Genomic DNA, 19,823 nt, shown 5'->3' with positions numbered 1-19,823 from the left:
CAGCGACAAGTGATGCACGGTTTACACCCGAGACGCCAAAAAGAGAAAAGTTGATGAGGAATGCCGTGTTTTCAACAAGACATGAACTGCAAAGCAACGTCCCCTCACCTAAGGTGCGTGCCTGCGCAATTGCGCACTGCTCAAGCGTCCGCTGCGCGCAGCAAGTATATGCCGCGCACCAAATCAAATCCCATCTGAATTATAAACAAAATAAACATATTTATTCTATGGAATTTTGCAATGCAACTTTGAGTGACAGTGACAACAAGCGGCCCTAACGGTGTTCGTCAACACCGTTCAATTGAACACCGTTCAATTATTGTAACGTCTATCGAGATGCTTCGAGGACAGGAATTATATCGATCACTTTATTGAACAAAACTGTTTATATTCGGACATAACCACACCAAAAACATGAGTAAAACAATTCTATCTCGAAAAAATAGTCATTTTCTGCCGTACAAACCAGGCCAAAACCAACTTGTCATCTGTCACCAACATGCATAGCACTAAACCACTGGTGCGTTTAAGGCCACACAAAAAGTCGGACAACTCAAACACCACACAAAGTTACACTATGACTCCTCAGTCATACGTGTGCTTATTTTACTGTCATTTATTATTAATGTTAATTTATATATATTAGTCATGGAATGCTGTTACACACACTACGTTGAAGTATTACTATTATTATTATTATTATTATTATTTATCTTACGGTATATGTCAAAAATAATATTGAGCAAAATTTAATTGAAATATTGTCGATGTGGCCCTCCAGCAGTGCTCGGGTAGCTCATGCGGCCCCCGGTAAAAATTAATTGCCCACCCCTGCTCTAACCACTAGGCCACTGAGCAGGTGTACATTTACATTTACTTGAAGTAGTAAATGTCCCAATGTAACTTCCAAGTCTTTCTCTAATACGGTAAAGAAGTCTGGCTTTTAGATATACACATTTCCAATCCTTCACAACACCCTTTTTATGTTATTTTGTATTATTACAATGTTATATGTTGGGGTTTCCCCTCATAATAAGAGCGCACTGGCCTTTGGAACCTTAGTGTCACTTTCGTTTTGACTCGGAGCATATCTGCTCTTATCTTTATTCGCTATTCCAGCCGATGCAACATTGCGCATCTCTTGCGCCGTGGACGTGCGTGATGTTGCGCTCAGGTGTCCTATCAACGAGAAGAAAATCTCAGTGGAAGTGGGGAAACAGAAGTGTTTTCAGGGAAGCACTGAAACCTCCCTTAGCGGTCACTTCCAGTTTCACAATGAACTCATTGACTGACTCACCTGAGACACCGGCTTGAGTTTGTTTTGACAGAAAACGTTACTTTTGATTTTTTTTAAAAAATAACTGTCTTTTTGAATAATTTTTGTACAATTTATTGTATATTCTTCCAGGTGAACTCTGCCCTCATAGACGTGATTTTATGTGTACGGTGACGCACCGAAGCACAACCCGGACACCTCATACAGCCGATTCTGTCATTGGCGCTGAGTGTTGGTGTGATTCATGTTGGCACCGACGAGGCCTTGGAATAGAGGAGAAAATTGGAGGAATTACAAAAGGAGCACAACGCTGCAACCAGTGACAACCAAAGGACGCATCGAAGCGACTTAGGCTGGCGAACCTAGCACGACATGGTGTCGGGTGATATGCTTTGTTTGTGTATGTGACAAACAAAATATCACTAAAGTCATATTTATGTATGTTAAACTACCGTGTGTGTCTGTGGTTGTTCAGAATGGACCCCTACCATCACTGAATGATGCGCGTCTTCCAAAAAAAAGTTTAAAAAGTAGTCATCTAGCAACAGTACAATAAATATATGATAATATATTTGTGTATCGGACACCTTGGTCTCTTTGGACGCAAACTCGCTCATCCATGTGGACTGGACACTGGCCGAGACTTGGTGGGCAGCCGAGGGTGGAGACGGCTCTCTTGGTTGCTTTGTTGGGTCTGCTCCTGTCTCTGGCCATTCGCATACTTGCCAACCTTGAGACCTCCGAATTCGGGAGATTGTGAGGGGGGGGTTGAGGTGTGCGGGGTCGGGGTGTGCGGGGCCAGGCCTGCTGACATGCAAGCAGAGTAGTAGATTTTTGTAAAAAGCTTTTATAATTGTAAAGGACAATGTTTTATCAACTGATTGCAATAATGTAAATTTATCATTGACGCCCCTGCTTATTTCAGCAAGACAATGCCAAGCCACGTGTTACAACAGGGTGGCTTCATAGTAAAAGAGGTGGGTACTAGACTGGCCTGCCTGTAGTCCAGACCTGTCTCCCATTGAAAATGTGTGGCGCAATATGAAGCCTAAAATACCACAACAGAGACCTCGGACTGTTGAACAACTTAAGCTGTACATCAAGCAAGAATGGGAAAGAATTCCACCTGAAAAGCTTCAAAAACTGGTCTCCTCAGTTCCCAAACGTTTACTGAGTGTTGTTAAAAGGAAAGGCCATTTAACACAGTGGTAAAAATGCCACTTTGCCGACTTTTTTGCAATGTGTTGCTGCATTAGATTCTAAGTTAATGATTATTTGCAACAAAAAAAAATTGTTTCTCAGTTATAAATGATAATGATAAATGGGTTATACTTGTATAGCGCTTTTCTACCTTCAAGGTACTTAAAGCGCTTTGACAGTATTTCCACATTCACCCATTCACACACACATTCACACACTGATGGCGGGAGCTGCCATGCAAGGCGCTAACCAGCAGCCATCAGGAGCAAGGGTGAAGTGTCTTGCCCAAGGACACAACGGACGTGACTCGGATGGTAGAAGATGGGGATTGAACCCCAGTAACCAGCAACCCTCCGATTGCTGGCACGGCCACTCTACCAACTTCGCCACTCTACCAACTTCGCCACGCCGTCCCTTAATTTGAAACATTAAATATCTGGTCTTTGCAGTCTATTCAATTGAATATAAGTTGAAAAGATTTGGAAATCATTGTATTCTGTTTTTATTTACTATTTACACAACGTGCCAACTTCACTGGTTTTGGGTTTTGTAAAATAAAAATGTCACATCACATTGTCATTATGGGGTATTGTGTGTAGAATTGTGAGTATAAAAATGAATTCATTCCATTTTGGAATAAAGCTTTAACATAACAAAATGTGAAAAAAGTGAAGTGCTGTGAATACATCATTCTCATGAAGATGAATGTTTGGTGAAGCACTTGAAGAAATGAAAAGAAGCCATCATGAAGAAGCAACATGGTATCTGTCAGTTGATGACAATATCGGTTTTTCAACCACTGTGCCGCGGCACACTAGTGTGCCGTGAGATACAGTCTGGTGTGCCGTGGAAGATTATCTAGTTTCACCTATGTGGGTTAAAAATATTTTTTGCAAACCAGTAATTACAGTCTGCAAATGATGTAATGTAAGTGCTGTCTCGAGCTCGGCAGAGTAACCATGTAATACTCTTCCATATCAGTAGGAGGTAGCCGGTAGTTAATTGCTTTGTAGATGTCGGAAACAGCGGGAGGCAGTGTGCAGCTAAAAAGGTGTCTAATGCTTAAACCAAAAATAAACAAAAGGTGAGTGCCCCTAAGAAAAGGCATTGAAGCTTAGTGAAGGCTATGCAGAACGAAACTAAAACTGAACTGGCTACAAAGTAAACAAAAAGAGAATGCTGGACGACAGCAAAGACTTACTGTGGAGCAAAGACGGCGTCCACAATGTACATCCGAACATGACATGACAATCAACAATGTCCCCACAAAGAAGGATAAAAACAACTGAAATATTCTTGATTGCTAAAACAAAGTAGATGCGGGAAATAGCGCTCAAAGAAAGACATGAAACTGCTACAGGAAAATACCAAAAAAAGACAAAAAGCCACCAAAATAGGAGCGCAAGACAAGAACTAAAACACTACGCACAGGAAAACAGCAAAAAACTCAAAATAAGTCAATACTTTGAGACAAGAGCTATAGTGATGCATGCTTGGTTATGGTTTAAAGTTATATCCAACAATTGCGACAACGACTTTTTACTGTCAACTGAGTTTCGTTTGTTGATGATTTCTGCTGGTGGTGTGCCTCTGGATTTTTTTCAAGGCAAAAAATGCGCCTTGGTTAAAAAAAATGTTGAAAATCACTGTTATAGAGACTTGAAATAGGTTCCTCTGCTTATGCGGCGACTAACGACGGGCTCAGTGAACTGAACCAGAAGTAACGTCTCTCTGAGTCTTGGGCAAGGTCTTCCATGATGGAAGCTTGGTGACCTGGAAGCGGCCTGTAGGTGCGGTGAGTCAGGTAAGGCCCATCGTCACGGCAACAAGCTCGCTGTCCCCGCGAGGTGAGAACAAGTCAGTCCAGCGCGCAGCGAGCGTATGAAGTCACACTCTTAGTCACTCCCTCAAGTAGGCCTGCGTCGCCTGATTTAACGCCGACATTGTCAGTCCTCTCCCACCCCCCTTCCTAAATCCGCCCTCCAAAAATTTCCCCCATCTTTTGGTATTTGGCTGCCTGTGGGAAATCCAGGCTCGTTGCGCATGTAATCGCTTTAATGAAGCCATGTTTAATCAGCATATTCGCGGTCTGTAGCTGGCAGATAGTGCCAGGGAGCCTCGTAGCCATGGGAGACCTTTAGCGCAAGACAGGACGATTGCTGAGGCCAAATGAGTGTGGCAGAAAAAGGCAGTGGGATCCAGCGTGCCCCTAAGGCTGACACATCACATATGGATCTGTCTTTCCCACTCGTCCTCCATCCACACGGATGCCTAAACTCCCTGTCACCGTGCCAGTCTGTGTAAAAGGGCAGCAAGGGAGTTATTTGATGCCGCACGCCCGCTTACTTGCTATTAGGTGAGGCGGCTTCGAAAAAGGTGAAAATGGCTATAAGTGGGGGACATGGTTCTTCATGACGACAGGCTGCCTGGCATCATTCTGTCAACGTTGTTGCGGAGCGTCACACTCTGTTCTCATGAATTATGTCGCAAGAACCATGCCAGCAATGTTGTCAGCTTGGGAAATTGCATAGAAGTTGCATTATTTACACACTTGTTACTCTAAACATCCTAGCATCCAAAACACAAGCCAACAATTACTGCCGTGTCTTGTATTAGCTTTCGCAACCCTCTTGGGATTCCAGAACTTACTGCAGTTCATCTTTATTTTAAGCAGAACTAACCTTGTCTGCGTCAGAGACGGTTGCAATGGTGTGGAAAATTCCCAGTAATGTTCCAAAATATTTTACATATAGGAAGTTGTAGCTTGGGGGCGTTGAAAGCACTCAAAGTTGAACTTCTTCCATAAAAATCTAAGTGTATTTTGGGTAACACTTTAGTATGGGGAACACATATTCACCATTAATTAGTTGCTTATTAACATGCAAATTAGTAATTAGCCATACTTATTAATGCCTTATTCTGCATGGCCGTATTATACAACCAGTAAGCCATTAACTAAGAGTCTTCCCTCAATAACCTCAGAATTATTGCTTATTAGTAACCCTAACCCTAACCCTTATATGTTCCCCTAGTGTCCAAATAACTCTAAATTAAGTCTTTGTTACTTTAATAAGCAACTAATTAATGGTGAATATGTTCCCCATAGATTAGATTTAGATTTAGATTTATTGGTCCCCTTAGGGAAATTCCTTGTCACTGCCGTACATTTGAACAATAGACATTACACTTCACAAAAAATAACAAAAAGACATCATACATGACCAACACACATTTACAGGCTTGTCAGACAGGTCGGCCGGGCCTGCTGTTAAGGGCGGCTATAGCTGCAGGGATAAGGATTTTCCTGAGGCGAACTTGATGGTTCTGTACCTGCGCCCTAAAGGTAGTGGGATGATGTATTGGTGTAGTGGGTGAGTGATATCCTGTACTATTGTTTTTGCCAGTCGAGTGATGGACCTGTGGTTTAAGTCTGAAATGTTGGGTGTGGGTAGGCCGATGATTTTAGCTGCTATGTTTGTAATGTGTGTAAGTTTGGTCCGGTTGGTTACAGAAAGCATAGTGAAAAAACATGTGGAACAGTAAAAAAAAGGGTTCCAGATGTTAATCATAATTGTTGTTCTGTGTACTTTGTGAACACTTGTAGTTTGAACAGTCTCTTAAACTGAATCATATTGGTGCTTTGTTTGATTTCTTTGGTTAATCTGTTCCATAATTTAATTCCACATACTGATATACTAAAGGTTTTAAGTGTTTTAAGGTTATATTTCTCCTCTTTTGTTGAGAAGAATTGTTGTACATTTTTGGGTAACAGGTTATAGTTTGCTTTATACATAATATTAGCTGTTTGCAAATGCACCAAATCGTTGAAATTCAATGATTGTGATTTAATAAATAAAGGGTTTGTATGTCCAACATTATGTGTTATTCTAATTGATATTTTTTGTAACACCTTTACCGTAGTTGTTTCCCCATATTTCTACACAATAACTCAGATATGGTAACACTAGTGAGCAGTAGAGAATATGAAGTGACGTTTGGTCTAGAACAGTGCTTCTTAACCTTGTTGGAGGTACTGAACTCCACCAGTTTCATATGCACATTCACCGAACCCTTCTATAGTGAAAAATAAAATTATTTTTTTTTCAAATTCAAGACAAAGTTATATGTTTTTGGTAACACTTTAGTATGGGGAACATATTCTAAGTAACAAAGACTTAATTTAGAGTTATTTGGACACTAGGGGAACATATTGTAAGTAATAAAGACTTAATTTAGAGTTATTTGGTTAGGTTTAGGGCATACTTGCCAACCTTGAGACCTCCGAATTCGGGAGATGGGGGGGGGGGGGTATTTGTTCTGTTGTGTTTATGTTGTGTTACGGTGCGGATGTTCTCCCTAAATGTGTTTGTCATTCTTGTTTGGTGTGGGTTCACAGTGTGGCGCATATTTGTAACAGTGTTAAAGTTGTTTATACAGTCACCCTCAGTGTGACCTGTATGGCTGTTGACCAAGTATGCTTTGCATTCACTTAAGTGTGTGTAAAAGCCGCAAATATTGTGGACGGCACGCTGTTTGTTTGGAGGAACAGCGGACGTGACGACAGGTTGTAGAGGACGCTAAAGGCAGTGCCTTTAAGACACGCCCCCAATAATGTTGTCCCGGTGGAAATCGGGAGAATGGTTGCCCCGGGAGATTTACGGGAGAGGCACTGAAATTCGGGAGTCTCCCGGGAAAATCGTGAGGGTTGGCAAGTATGGGTTAGGGTCAGGGTTAGAGGGTTAGGGTTATAATAAGGCCATGCCGAATAAGGCTATAATAAGTACTTAATAATGACTAGTTAAGAGCCAATATGTTACTAATTTGCATGTTAATAAGCAACTAATTAATGGTGAATATGTTCCCCATACTAAAGTGTTACCATGTTTTTTTTACTGGTGCACAAAATGAACCGTGCATGAACATCACCTTGTTCAAACAACAAAACCAACACAGTGCATAAACTCACAACAAATTACACACCTGCAAATCAGTCAGCTGTTGCCGTATCCGTAATACGCCGATAGGGAGAAGTTTGTATTTACACGATGAGTCGGGTGTGTTTTGACCTCCACCGAACCCCTGAGGCCGACTCACCGAACCCCCAGGGTTCGATCGAACCCAGGTTAAGAACCACTGGTCTAGAACATGTTTTTGCTTTATTCATTATTGATGTGTTTCTTGCTACTTTATATTGTATATTTGTATTTTTTATAGTGGGCGGGCTGATCGCTTTCCGGTGCTTATTCAGTCCGCAGAGCACTGCTGTCGTTTGCTACTGAGCTAATTGCTACTTTGTGTGCTCTAAAGTGTTTTTTGTGAGGAACTTGCATGGCTGCGGTAGTTGTGACCCCAAGATGCGGGAAACCGGAGAACGACGTGCAGGTAAGAGTCTTTTAATGTACTCAAAATACGGAGAAGCAGTCATGCATGCAGAGGTCCTAAACATAGTCAATCCTCCAGCACTGAGGAACAGGCGAGGCAGGCATAAATAGCCGCCTGATTGGCAACTGCAACCAGGTGTGCCAGGCTGCCAATCAGAGACAGGTGAGGGGAAACGAGCACTCAGGAAGGGGAACAAAAATAAGAGCGCTGACAGGAAACAAACACCCAACAAGGAACCACAACCAGAAGTGAAGTGACAGATCGTCACATTTTTAAGCCATTTTACAACATTTTTCTAGATTTGCTGGCTCAATATGAGTCCAAAGAATGCAATGGACAAGCGTGGTTTGAAACATTCAGGAAGTATCCACAGTGTTGTTGACATGCTCCCACCCCACCCCTTCTTCTGCTGCACACAAAGAAGAATAACCAACAAGGTAAAGTGGATGATATTTTTAATTTCCTAATCATTGTAGCAACTTGGCTGTTAAATTAAGGAGTGTTGTGATTTCAAACTGTGAGTGCACTACAGAGCTAGTGACAGTGTCTGTGCGTGTCGGCAGGGCGGCTGCTTAGGAAGAGGGACTGTTCAGTTGTTGTTGTTTATTTTGTTATTAAATAGAACATTTATCCATAATCTACTTATGTTTGTTTGATATACAGTACTGTATTTCATTTTATATTGTGTTCAAAGTGCACACATTTGACTAAAATATGGACTTTTGTCGAGGCTGAAAGCCATTATTTACATTTACAGTGTTTCTTATGGGGAAATGTACTTTTAATATACAAACTTTTCTATGTATGAGCCCTGTTAAAAAACAAATTAAGTTTGTTCATCGAGGTTCCACTGTTTAAACACACTTTTGGGACTTTGAGTACAGCTGCAAAGCCATTATAGAGCCAAAGAAAGCCAAAAATTACCGTATTTTTCGGACTATAAGTCGCAGTTTTTTTCATAGTTTGGACGGGGGTACGACTTATACTCAGGAGCGACTTATGTGTGAAATTATTAACACATTACCGTAAAATATCAAATAATATTATTTAGCTCATTCACGTAAGAGACTAGACGTATAAGATTTCATGGGATTTAGCGATTAGGAGTGACAGATTGTTTGGTAAACGTGTAGCATGTTCTATTGTTATAGTTATTTGAATGACTCTTACCATAATATGTTACGTTAACATACCAGGCACGTTCTCAGTTGGTTATTTATGCCTCATATAACGTACACTTATTCAGCCTGTTGTTCACTAGTCTTTTTTTATTTTAAATTGCCTTTCAAATGTCTATTCTTGGTGTTGGTTTTTATCAAATACATTTCCCCCAGAAATGCGACTTATATATGTTTTTTTCCTTCTTTATTATGCATTTTCGGCCAGTGCGACTTTTACTCCGGAGCGACTTATAGTCCGAAAAATACAGTAACAAGAGCCTTCAAGTCTGTGTTTCCAGAGTGTCAGTGAACGCACCAAACTGCTATGGCATGCCTAGCCCAGGGGTGTCCAAACTTTTTCCACCAAGGGCCACATACTGAAAAAGTCAGCATGCGAGGACTATTTTGATGATTTTTTGTTTTGTAGTGTGTTTTGATCAATTATTAGTACCACAAATTAAGTTTTTGCGCTGTTTTTATTTTTATTTTTTATGTTTGTATTTTTTAATTGATTTTATTTTGACAATATGCTGCAGGCCAACAAAACTTTGGACATACTAGTCTAGTCAAACAATTAAGGCTAATATGGCGCCTATGGTCTGTCCTCCTTAGTTTTGCAGCGAACGATACCGTCTCCTCGCACACCCGTGTGATTGCATCAGCACACAGTAGTTGTGCGTGCGTTGTTGGGTCTAACAAGTTAGCCAGAACTTTGATAAAGAAGGTGAGAAGCACTTAGTATTCAAGAAGGAAGTCATAGAAGTGTTCAAAGGTGGAATCTAGTTATTTTCCTGTGTGAGACTCTTATTTAATTATTAGTTCCTGTTTGCCACCATATGTTTCACCTTCCTCACCTGTTCCTGGTTCCCAATCAGGATGCTTTATATGCCAGCTCTGGACAAGGCTGGATCATTGCTTGACTTTTTTGCATCTATGTTGCTTTGCTTGATTGTTTGGTAACTTAAATGTGCGTGACTTTCCTAATGCTTCATGTGCTACAGCACTATTTCTTTGTTTTCGTTATTAAATACTGTGCATATTTACCTGCGCTACGCCTGACGTCTCTGCATCTCGGGATCCAGACAAACACAGACCGTAACCATTTATATGCATTTTACGTTGTGTTCTGGTATAAAGCAAAATAATCATTCTTCATAAAAAGTGTACATATGTTTGGATGTCGGGAACTAATTCATTTGATCTACATTATTCATATGGGAAAAACAGTTTGGTTTCATACGGTTCGGTTTTTAGCGGGATCTTTGGAACGGAATAAAAGGATTAATTAATCACGATAACAGAAAAAAAGACAACTGTGCTCATTTTGGACTGACTGTCAGAGAAGAATTCATTTGAGAAAGTATTTTTTTAACCATTGTTAGGGCCGCCAAAAAACATCTGTTTGTCGGCTGTGGTCTGTATGTTGTAATACACTTTTTCACCACTTGTGGCAGTAATGACAATATCAAACAAACAGAAGAAGTCTGTAGCTAAAGTCATAGAGAAGTTTCTTAATTATGACTAAAGTTGTGAAGCTGTATTTTCATTTGCAGTTCAGTAAAGACAACTAATATTGTTTATTTTAGCACAGCATAATTGTATGTACATTTATTTATTGTTTTAGTTATTTATGAATCCTTTCTTACAGTATGCAGTATATTTTTGTAATCAGCCTAACCTAAACCTGAGGTTTATGTGTTAAATAGATGTTAATATTGGAGACAAACACATGTTTTTGTATCATTTGACAAGGTTGTGGAATGTCAGTAGGTTAGAAATAATTATTGAATATGATTTAAGAGGGAAGTCTCTGCTTAGACTGCTGCCCCCGCGACCCAACCTCAAATAAACGGTTGAAAATGGATTGAATATGATTTAAAATTAAGACTTAAATGACTATTTAAGTGTTAATATTTGAGTGGGTCAAATGGTTAAGAAGCCGTTATTTAAGACAATGTCTATTGATTACCATGAATTGATTTACGTGAAACAACTTATTCGGGTGTTACCATTTAGTGGTCAATTGTACGGGATATGTACTGAACTGTGCAATCTACTAATAAAAGTTTCAATCAATCAATCAATCAATGTGCTTGTAGTATGCAGTGGGGCAGAAACTGAGAGGTGTTTCTAATGTTTTGGTTATGAACAACACATTACAAATAGCATTATTGTATCGTATGATGACATCAGTTCCAACCTGCTCACAGGTTCAGATTGTTTTTTTGTGCACATATCAATACCGTAAATACCGCACTCATATGACCCTTGCAAAGGAAGTGCAGCAGCGTATACATCACTATATCGTGTACATACAGTATTATGAGCTGCAGTTGAAACAAACAGTGGTGACCCAGACAGGTCACAGACAGGTAAACATGATAGTAAAGTAAAAGCAGTGAGCAAGAAGCCGAACACTCCCATTTCTGTAGACACACGCTTACAGGATTTGTCATAGCGTTGAATGAATAATGATTTACAGTAAGTGACTAAACTTTTACTCATGGTACTGTATGATGACATCATGTGGTATACATTAATAATTTGTAATTTTTTAAAATCACTTATCCGTTCAATGAATAATTTTGTCTTGGGAATATCCCGCTGGTTGTGAAGTGGAATTTACCTTTAAAGGGCACCTATTATCAGATTTTTTACATTTAAAACACTTCCTTGTGGTCTACATAACATGTAATGGTGTTTTTTTATAGGTTAGGTTTTACAGACCATCTTGTGGGTGGTCTTATTTATGTTATAGTTTTTAGCGATTCAATATGAAGTCTACTGACAGATATAAGTTAGAACTATACGCTACTTTGCATTGGAAAATAGCAACGGCGGAGGATGCACGTCCATGTACGAGCCAGTCTGCCCCGCAATAAGAGTATAGAGAAAAGAAGGAGCTTGTTGTCTGCAATGTCAGACTACAATAGCGGACTCGCGCAAAGCTATTCGGGTAAATTTCAACCTTATATGGAGAAGTAGGTCAGAAAAGATCACAAGTCAGAGCAAAGTCCAAACAGCTCGTTTGGAGGAAGTATGAAGAAGGCAAGATTGTTACATAATAGTGTTGTCCCGATACCAATATTTTGGTACAGGTACCAAAATGTATTTTGATACTTTTCAGTACTTTTCTAAATAAAGGGGACCACAAAAAATTGCATTATTGTTTTTATTTTAACAAAAAATCTTAGGGTGCATTAAAACATATGTTTCTTATTGCAAGTTTGTCCTTAAATAAAATAGTGAAAATACAAGACAACTTGTCTTTTAGTAGTAAGTAAGCAAACAAAGGCTCCTAATTTAGTCTGCTGACATATGCAGTAACATATTGTTTCATTTATCATTCTATTATTTTGTTAAAATTGTTAAGGAAAAGTGGTAGAAAATTGATTATTAATCTACTTGTTCATTTGCTGTTAATATCTGCTTACATTCTCATTTAACATGTTCTATCTACACATCTGTTAAAATTTAATAATCACTTATTCTTCTGTTGTTTGGATACTTTACATTAGTTTTGGATGATACCACACATTTGGGTATCAATCCGATACCAAGTAGTTACAGGATCATACATTGGTCATATTCAAAGTCCTCATGTGTCCAGGGACATATTTCCTGAGTTTATAAACATAATATAAATTTTTCAAAAAACGAAAGAAGATGTTGTGATGCTAAAAAATATCGACGTAATCATAGTAGTATCGAGTAGATACGCTGCTGTACTTGGTATCATTACAGTGGCTGTCAGGTGTAGATCCACCAATGACGTTTGTTTACATTTTGACGCCGGTGAGCTACGGTGTGTAGTGAAGCATGTTTAGCTATTCCTCGTCCTGCAGGGATGATACTTGTAAGAAACTTACTTTATTTGTCGCCATGGAGGCGAGAATTAGTGATTTAGAAGTAGCTAAAACACTGCCGACCGCAGATGGACATTAGCCGCTAGCTAGCTAGCCATGTCTTAAAGCACCTCTTCCTGAGGGCGTTTAAGTGTTTTAACCTCACCTTTTATCTCTAGTTTTCAAGCCAAAATGCGTCCGTTCTCCCTTTTCTGTCTACACACTGTCTGCTTGTAAGTACTCTGTGATTGTGCGCTGCCGAACATGCTCGTCTGCTCGTAAACCAGCAATGTCACTACATGACTATGACGGGGGAGCGGAGGCGGTCGGGGACCGGTACTTTTTAGAGACGGTATAGTACCGAATATGATTCATTAGTATCGCGGTACTATACTAATACCAGTGCACCGTACATTCCTATTACATAAATATCTCTGCAATGCCTCCATGGTTTGAGTTCAATTATTTGGGGACTTACGCAGATCCTAAACACACAAAAACAAGTACCATCAAAAAGAAAAGTTAGGTTTGCATAATCAGTCCCCTTTGAGCCACGGGGGTTAAATAATATCTACAATGGTAATGTTATTGGTATTATATTATATATTATTTATTATAAAGTTGACCAGCTGAGTGAATTGTCCTCGCTTTGCAAACGTTAAACTGTGGCACGCCAAAGAATCACTTGATTAAAATTCAGTGTTTTATTTTCCTATATTCAAACACAGTGTTACTGTTCAAACTGTGTGTCATGTTATAGTAGCCAAAAATATTACATATACTTGTTAAATAAAACCTTTGCGTTGATTGTAAAGAATACTTAGGCCTACTATGGTACTGTACTTTAATGTTGGTTATTATGGTGGGACTTGGAAAAGCTAAGTTTTTTCTGAGGTGGTACTTGGTGAAAAAAGTTTGAGAACTACTGACATATAGAATATTAAAGCAGGGGGACGGCATGTTTTTATCAACATAGTAAATGACTACATGTTGATACTTTAATGTGTAATTACTCAACGACTCTGTGGTTTGCTGAGATGTGTTGGCCTGCAGTTCCTCTTTTTTTTTTTTTTTTTTTTTTTTTTTTTTAAAAAGAAGAAGTGAATGTGAGTCTAGGGTGGGGAAGATTTTGGTTTGTCGTATTTTCATTTCCCTAATACATTACCGTCAGCAGTGGGCTACATTTGGCGCTAAATAAAGTTTAAGAAGGTCACAAAAGATCAAAAGATATTCAGGGGGATCATTATTTAAATTGAGCCTTAAGAAGGGGATGTATAACTTTATTCTTCTGATCTTGTTTAAAGGGGAACTGCACTTTTTAAAAAAAATGTTGCCTATTGTTCACAATCATTATTAGAACAAGAGGGAAAGACAGATCCATCTTGCATTCTAACATGTAAAATTCGTCTTGATTTTGGTGGCTAGCAATGGAGCTAATATCAGCAATCAATTCTACCTCTAAATCACTTTAGGAATTCATTCAAAAAGCGTAAACAATACTTAAATACCGTTCCGTAACCCGTATACAACCAAACTGTAGTGACATTGTTATTGTAAGAGCAAACACTGACAAACTGTTTTGCTAGCGTACTAACACATCGGCGTGCTATGGTATTAGCCGTACAAGCTAACCACGGCAAGAGATAAGATAGCTTCTACGACAAAACAAATCGCGTTTGAGTTTGTAATGCACAATGCGATAGGAAACCAATCTGTACTGACTGAAAAACATGAACAATCATATTACAGTATCTGTAAAGTATTAGCCCACATTTCATGTTTTGTTTGTACACAGCTAGCCAGACAGCGTATGTACCGTAGTTGTAATAACACGCATGACGTGCTGCGTGTATCATGATCAATATAAAGTTTGACTCACTCAATGGACAGTTGTCTGTTTGGTCTAGCTCAGGGGTGTCCAAACTTTTTCCACTGAGGGCCGCACACGGAAAAATTTAAGCATGCGGGGGCCATTTTGATATTTTTCATTTTCAAACCAAAACAAAATATATGGATTTTCTTTTTTAACCTTTAGGGCTCCCGGGGACTATGAAGGGTCTCAGTCATTAAAACGTTAAAAATAAGTCAAATTATTATTATTATTTTTTATTTAACGCTTACAGTAAATCTCTATATCAACTTCAGGTTGATAAAAAGTTAAAAAAAAAATTTAAAAAAAGGTTTTATGCCTTTTCTGTCAAAGACAACTTTGTTTTTTATAGCAAAACTGGAAATATGCAGTATTTAGTAATTAGAGCTCTAAAAGATCAATAATGCAGGACACCATTGATCTTAATTCTTTAATATTTTTGAGTAATCACAGTGAAAATAATACAATCCCACTAAAGTGATACATTTTTATTAGGGTTTTTTTAACTTTCAACACTTAAGTTACGAGATCAACTTCAGATATATCTGTCGATTTTACGTTTGAACTATTATTTTGTTTGTTTTTATGCTCTTTTGTCAAAGGAAACATTGATGTTTTTATATGGCAACCACACAATATATGCAATATTTTTTCCACATAAAACAATTTAAAGTGAAATTTTTGAAGTAATTGGAGCTATGAATAGGTCAATAATTCATTGTAACATAGATTTTTTTGTCTTTTTTTGGAGCAATGGCAAAAAAAAGAAAAAGAAAGAAAGACAAAAGGAAAAAAAACAGCCTGCATGGCAGCTTTGTGTCAACATTGCATCTTTTTCTCGTTAGATTTCACCTTATTCCACTTTTTAAAATGTTTTTTTAAATTTTTGCAATACTATCAATTTTGCAATTTTTGCAGAATGTGTGGTGGGCCGGTAAACAATTAGCTGCGGGACGCAAATGGCCCCCGGGCCGCACTTTGGACACCCCTGGTCTAGCTGATCAGGGACATTTTTTTCCTGGTTTGTTTGGGTAAGCACTCTATTTATGTCGAAAAATAGCTTGGCTTCAAATTCCACATTTTGCACCTTCGAGTCACTTCCCCTCACTCTCTCGGCTTCCGTCTGCTCCAACGTCTCACTCTACCTTCGTGCTGGCTTCAAGAGGCAGTCGTTCATCCTCTGTATATTCGGCTTCAAAAAGATCATCCTCATTTGTCCAAAGATAGTTGTCTTCGTTGTGTGTTATCGAGTCTGCCATGATTACAACACACACTCGTGTTTGATTCCGGAAGTAGGAACGCAGTTGTTGCCAGAAGTCAGACGTGCGCTGCTATGGAAACGCAAATCAATGCACTGAGAAAAATCAGTGATTGAATGATTAAAATAGTCAAAATACGGTAAATATTGAACATACAATATATTCAAATTGTTATGAAAGTGTCTGTTACTACATTAATAAATATATATATATATATATATATATATATATATATATATATATATATATATATATATATATATATATATATATATATATATATTTGAAGATTCCCAAGTTTCCTCTCTTTATAACACATTACATATTTCCTATAATCCACAATAAAAATACAATTATTATTCTCTAAATTCAATATTACATTCTAAAAAACATATCTTTATCCATAGCACAATGGCTATTATAATGTTCTTAACTACTGTATATTCACATTCTATATAGTGCTTTTACACAAACATCTTGAACATCTGAGTAATAGACCCTTTTACAAATGGGGAATTATCATTTAGACATGAAATGTCCTTGGGAAGTATACTTAGAGTCAAACAAAATGTACCCACATCACTCATCTATTTACATATATAAGAAATAACAATAATATATTTACACAGAGAAATATACAACCTTATAGATAGAGAGAGAAGAGTATTTCTCTACAACACATAACTATATCTGTACACTGCAGTGCTCTTCGGTTGGCATAAAAAGGGTTAACTGCTCTCAACTGACCCACACATGAAGAGTTAGCTCGATGCTCTTTCTATTTCATTTATTTTGTCTATTTCAGAATAAGGCTGTAACATAAAAAAAATGTGGAAAAAGTCAAGGGCTGTGAATACTCTCCGGATGCACTGTATTCAGCACAGAAAAGAGAGAGATGTGTGTTCTCGTCTCACATAAGGCTTGTGGATGATGGACAAAATAAAAATAAAAGAAAAAGTGAAGTTTTCTTTTAATGTCTCTTAGATTCTTCTGGTGACAGTGAATCCAAGAGAAGGAAAATGAAAAGGGAAATGAGATTAGACATGCTCAGAAAAGAGAGAAACTCCAATTAAGCATTACCATGGATAAAGATAAAGTTGAACAGATGTAAGGATCTTTTATTGTGAAATATATATATATATATATATATATATATATATATATATATATATATATATATATATATATATATATATATATATATATATATATATAGATAATGTGTGTGTATATATATATATATATATATATATATATATATATATACATACATACATACATACATACATACATACATACATACATACATACATACATACGTACGTATGTATGTGTATATACAGGTAAAAGCCAGTAAATTTGAATATTTTGAAAAACTTGATTTATTTCAGTAATTGCATTCAAAAGGTGTAACTTGTACATTATATTTATTCATTGCACACAGACTGATGCATTCAAATGTTTATTTCATTTAATTTTGATGATTTGAAGTGGCAACAAATGAAAATCCAAAATTCCGTGTGTCACAAAATTAGAATATTACTTAAGGCTAATACAAAAAAGGGATTTTTAGAAATGTTGGCCAACTGAAAAGTATGAAAATGAAAAATATGAGCATGTACAATACTCAATACTTGGTTGGAGCTCCTTTTGCCTCAATTACTGCGTTAATGCGGCGTGGCATGGAGTCGATGAGTTTCTGGCACTGCTCAGGTGTTATGAGAGCCCAGGTTGCTCTGATAGTGGCCTTCAACTCTTCTGCGTTTTTGGGTCTGGCATTCTGCATCTTCCTGTTCACAATACCCCACAGATTTTCTATGGGGCTAAGGTCAGGGGAGTTGGCGGGCCAATTTAGAACAGAAATACCATGGTCCGTAAACCAGGCACGGGTAGATTTTGCGCTGTGTGCAGGCGCCAAGTCCTGTTGGAACTTGAAATCTCCATCTCCATAGAGCAGGTCAGCAGCAGGAAGCATGAAGTGCTCTAAAACTTGCTGGTAGACGGCTGCGTTGACCCTGGAAAAAAGAGCTGGACTGCTGCTGAGTGGTCCAAAGTCATGTTTTCTGACGAAAGCAAATTTTGCATTTCCTTTGGAAATCGAGGTCCCAGAGTCTGGAGGAAGACAGGAGAGGCACAGGATCCACATTGCCTGAAGTTTAGTGTAAAGTTTCCACCATCAATCAATCAATCAATGTTTATTTATATAGCCCTAAATCACAAGTGTCTCAAAGGGCTGTACAAGCCACAACGACATCCTCGGTACAGAGCCCACATACGGGCAAGGAAAAACTCACCCCAGTGGGACGTCGGTGAATGACTATGAGAAACCTTGGAGAGGACCGCATATGTGGGTAACCCCCCCCCTCTAGGGGGGGGGTTACCCACATATGCCATCAGTGATGGTTTGGGGTGCCATGTCATCTGCTGGTGTCGGTCCACTCTGTTTCCTGAGATCCAGGGTGGTGCGTGATGCGTTTTAATTCATCAATCAATCAATCAATGTTTATTTATATAGCCCTAAATCACTAGTGTCTCAAAGGGCTGTACAAGCCACAACGACATCCTCGGTGTCGAGTGGGTCTGACATAATATTGTGAAAGTCCAACACATCAGCGAAAGTCCAGTCCATGGTGGGGCCATTAATTGATTTTTAAATGCGCCAGAAAATAACCCATTTTGTATACTGTTGATGTGATTCAATGCAAAGTAGGGCGTAAATGTGTTCCTGTATAGTATTTCTCCAGCAATGGTCATGTGGTGACATCAATTCTGGTATTTTGAGAGGTAATCAATGAAGTCGGACATCACTGAAGGCCTAGGTGGGAAACGCACGGCCCGCCACTGCTATGATTTAAGTTCAGACTTACACTTAAACTCAACGTCGTCGTAGTTCCAATACAGTTAATAAAAGTTGTACTTAAAGACCTACTGAAAGCCACTACTACCGACCACGCAGTCTGATAGTTTATATATCAATGATGAAATCTTAGTATTGCAACACATGCCAATACGGCCAAGTAAACTTATAAAGTGCAAATTTAAATTTCCCGCTAAACTTCCGGTTTAAAACGTCTTTGGATGATGACGTATGCGCGTGACGTAGCCAGTGAAACAGAAGTATTGGTACCCCATTGAAAACAATACAAAATAGCTCTGTTTTCATCTCATAATTCCACAGTATTCTGGACATCTGCGTTGGTGAATCTTTTGCAATTTGTTTAATGAACAATGGAGACTGCAAAGAAGAAAGTTGTAGGTGGGATCGGTGTATTAGCGGCTGGCTGTAGCAACACAACCAGGAGGACTTACTTGGATAGCAGATGCGCTAGCCGATGCTAGCCGCCATCCGCACGGATGATCGTGGTGAAGTCCTTCGTCGCGCCGTTGATCGCTGGAACGCAGGTGAGCACAGATGTTGATGAGCAGATGAGGGCTGGCTGGCGTAGGTGGAGCGCTAATGTTTTTATCATAGCTCTGTGAGGTCAGGTTGCTAAGTTAGCTTCAATGGCGTCGTTAGCAACAGCATTGTTAAGCTTTGCCAGGCTGAGAATTATTAATTGTGTAGTTACAGGTCCATGGTTTAATAGTATTGTTGATCTTCTGTCTATCCTTCCAGTCAGGGATTTATTTATTTTGTTTCTATCTGCATTTGAGCCAGATGCTATCACGCTAGCTCAGTAGCTAAAGAGCTTCGCCGATGTATTGTCGTGGAGATAAAAGTCACTGTGAATGTCCATTTCGCGTTCTCGACTCTCATTTTCAAGAGGATATAGTATCCGAGGTGGTTTGAAATACAAATCCATGATCCACAATAGAAAAAGGAGAGAGTGT

At 38.7% G+C, this 19,823-nt stretch overlaps 1 protein-coding gene across 2 annotated transcripts in view; it reads left to right on the top strand.

Annotated features, from left to right (window-relative positions):
- Positions 1–8,019: 8,019 nt before the first annotated feature.
- The window catches only part of LOC133639501 (protein Hook homolog), a 93,548-nt gene continuing 81,744 nt past the window's right edge, over positions 8,020–19,823 (top strand). For both annotated transcript variants that reach the window (XR_009823802.1, XM_062032846.1), the window contains exon 1: positions 8,020–8,295. Coding sequence is in view for 1 of the 2 variants with exons in the window: in XM_062032846.1 (XP_061888830.1) it covers positions 8,173–8,295 (123 nt within the window). In the remaining variant the exon portion in view is untranslated. The remainder of the gene's footprint in view (positions 8,296–19,823) is intronic.

Source organism: Entelurus aequoreus, linkage group LG22, assembly GCF_033978785.1.
Source record: "Entelurus aequoreus isolate RoL-2023_Sb linkage group LG22, RoL_Eaeq_v1.1, whole genome shotgun sequence".
In the NCBI taxonomy this organism is placed as follows: domain Eukaryota; kingdom Metazoa; phylum Chordata; class Actinopteri; order Syngnathiformes; family Syngnathidae; genus Entelurus; species Entelurus aequoreus.
This window is presented reverse-complemented; position numbering and strand designations above follow the sequence as displayed.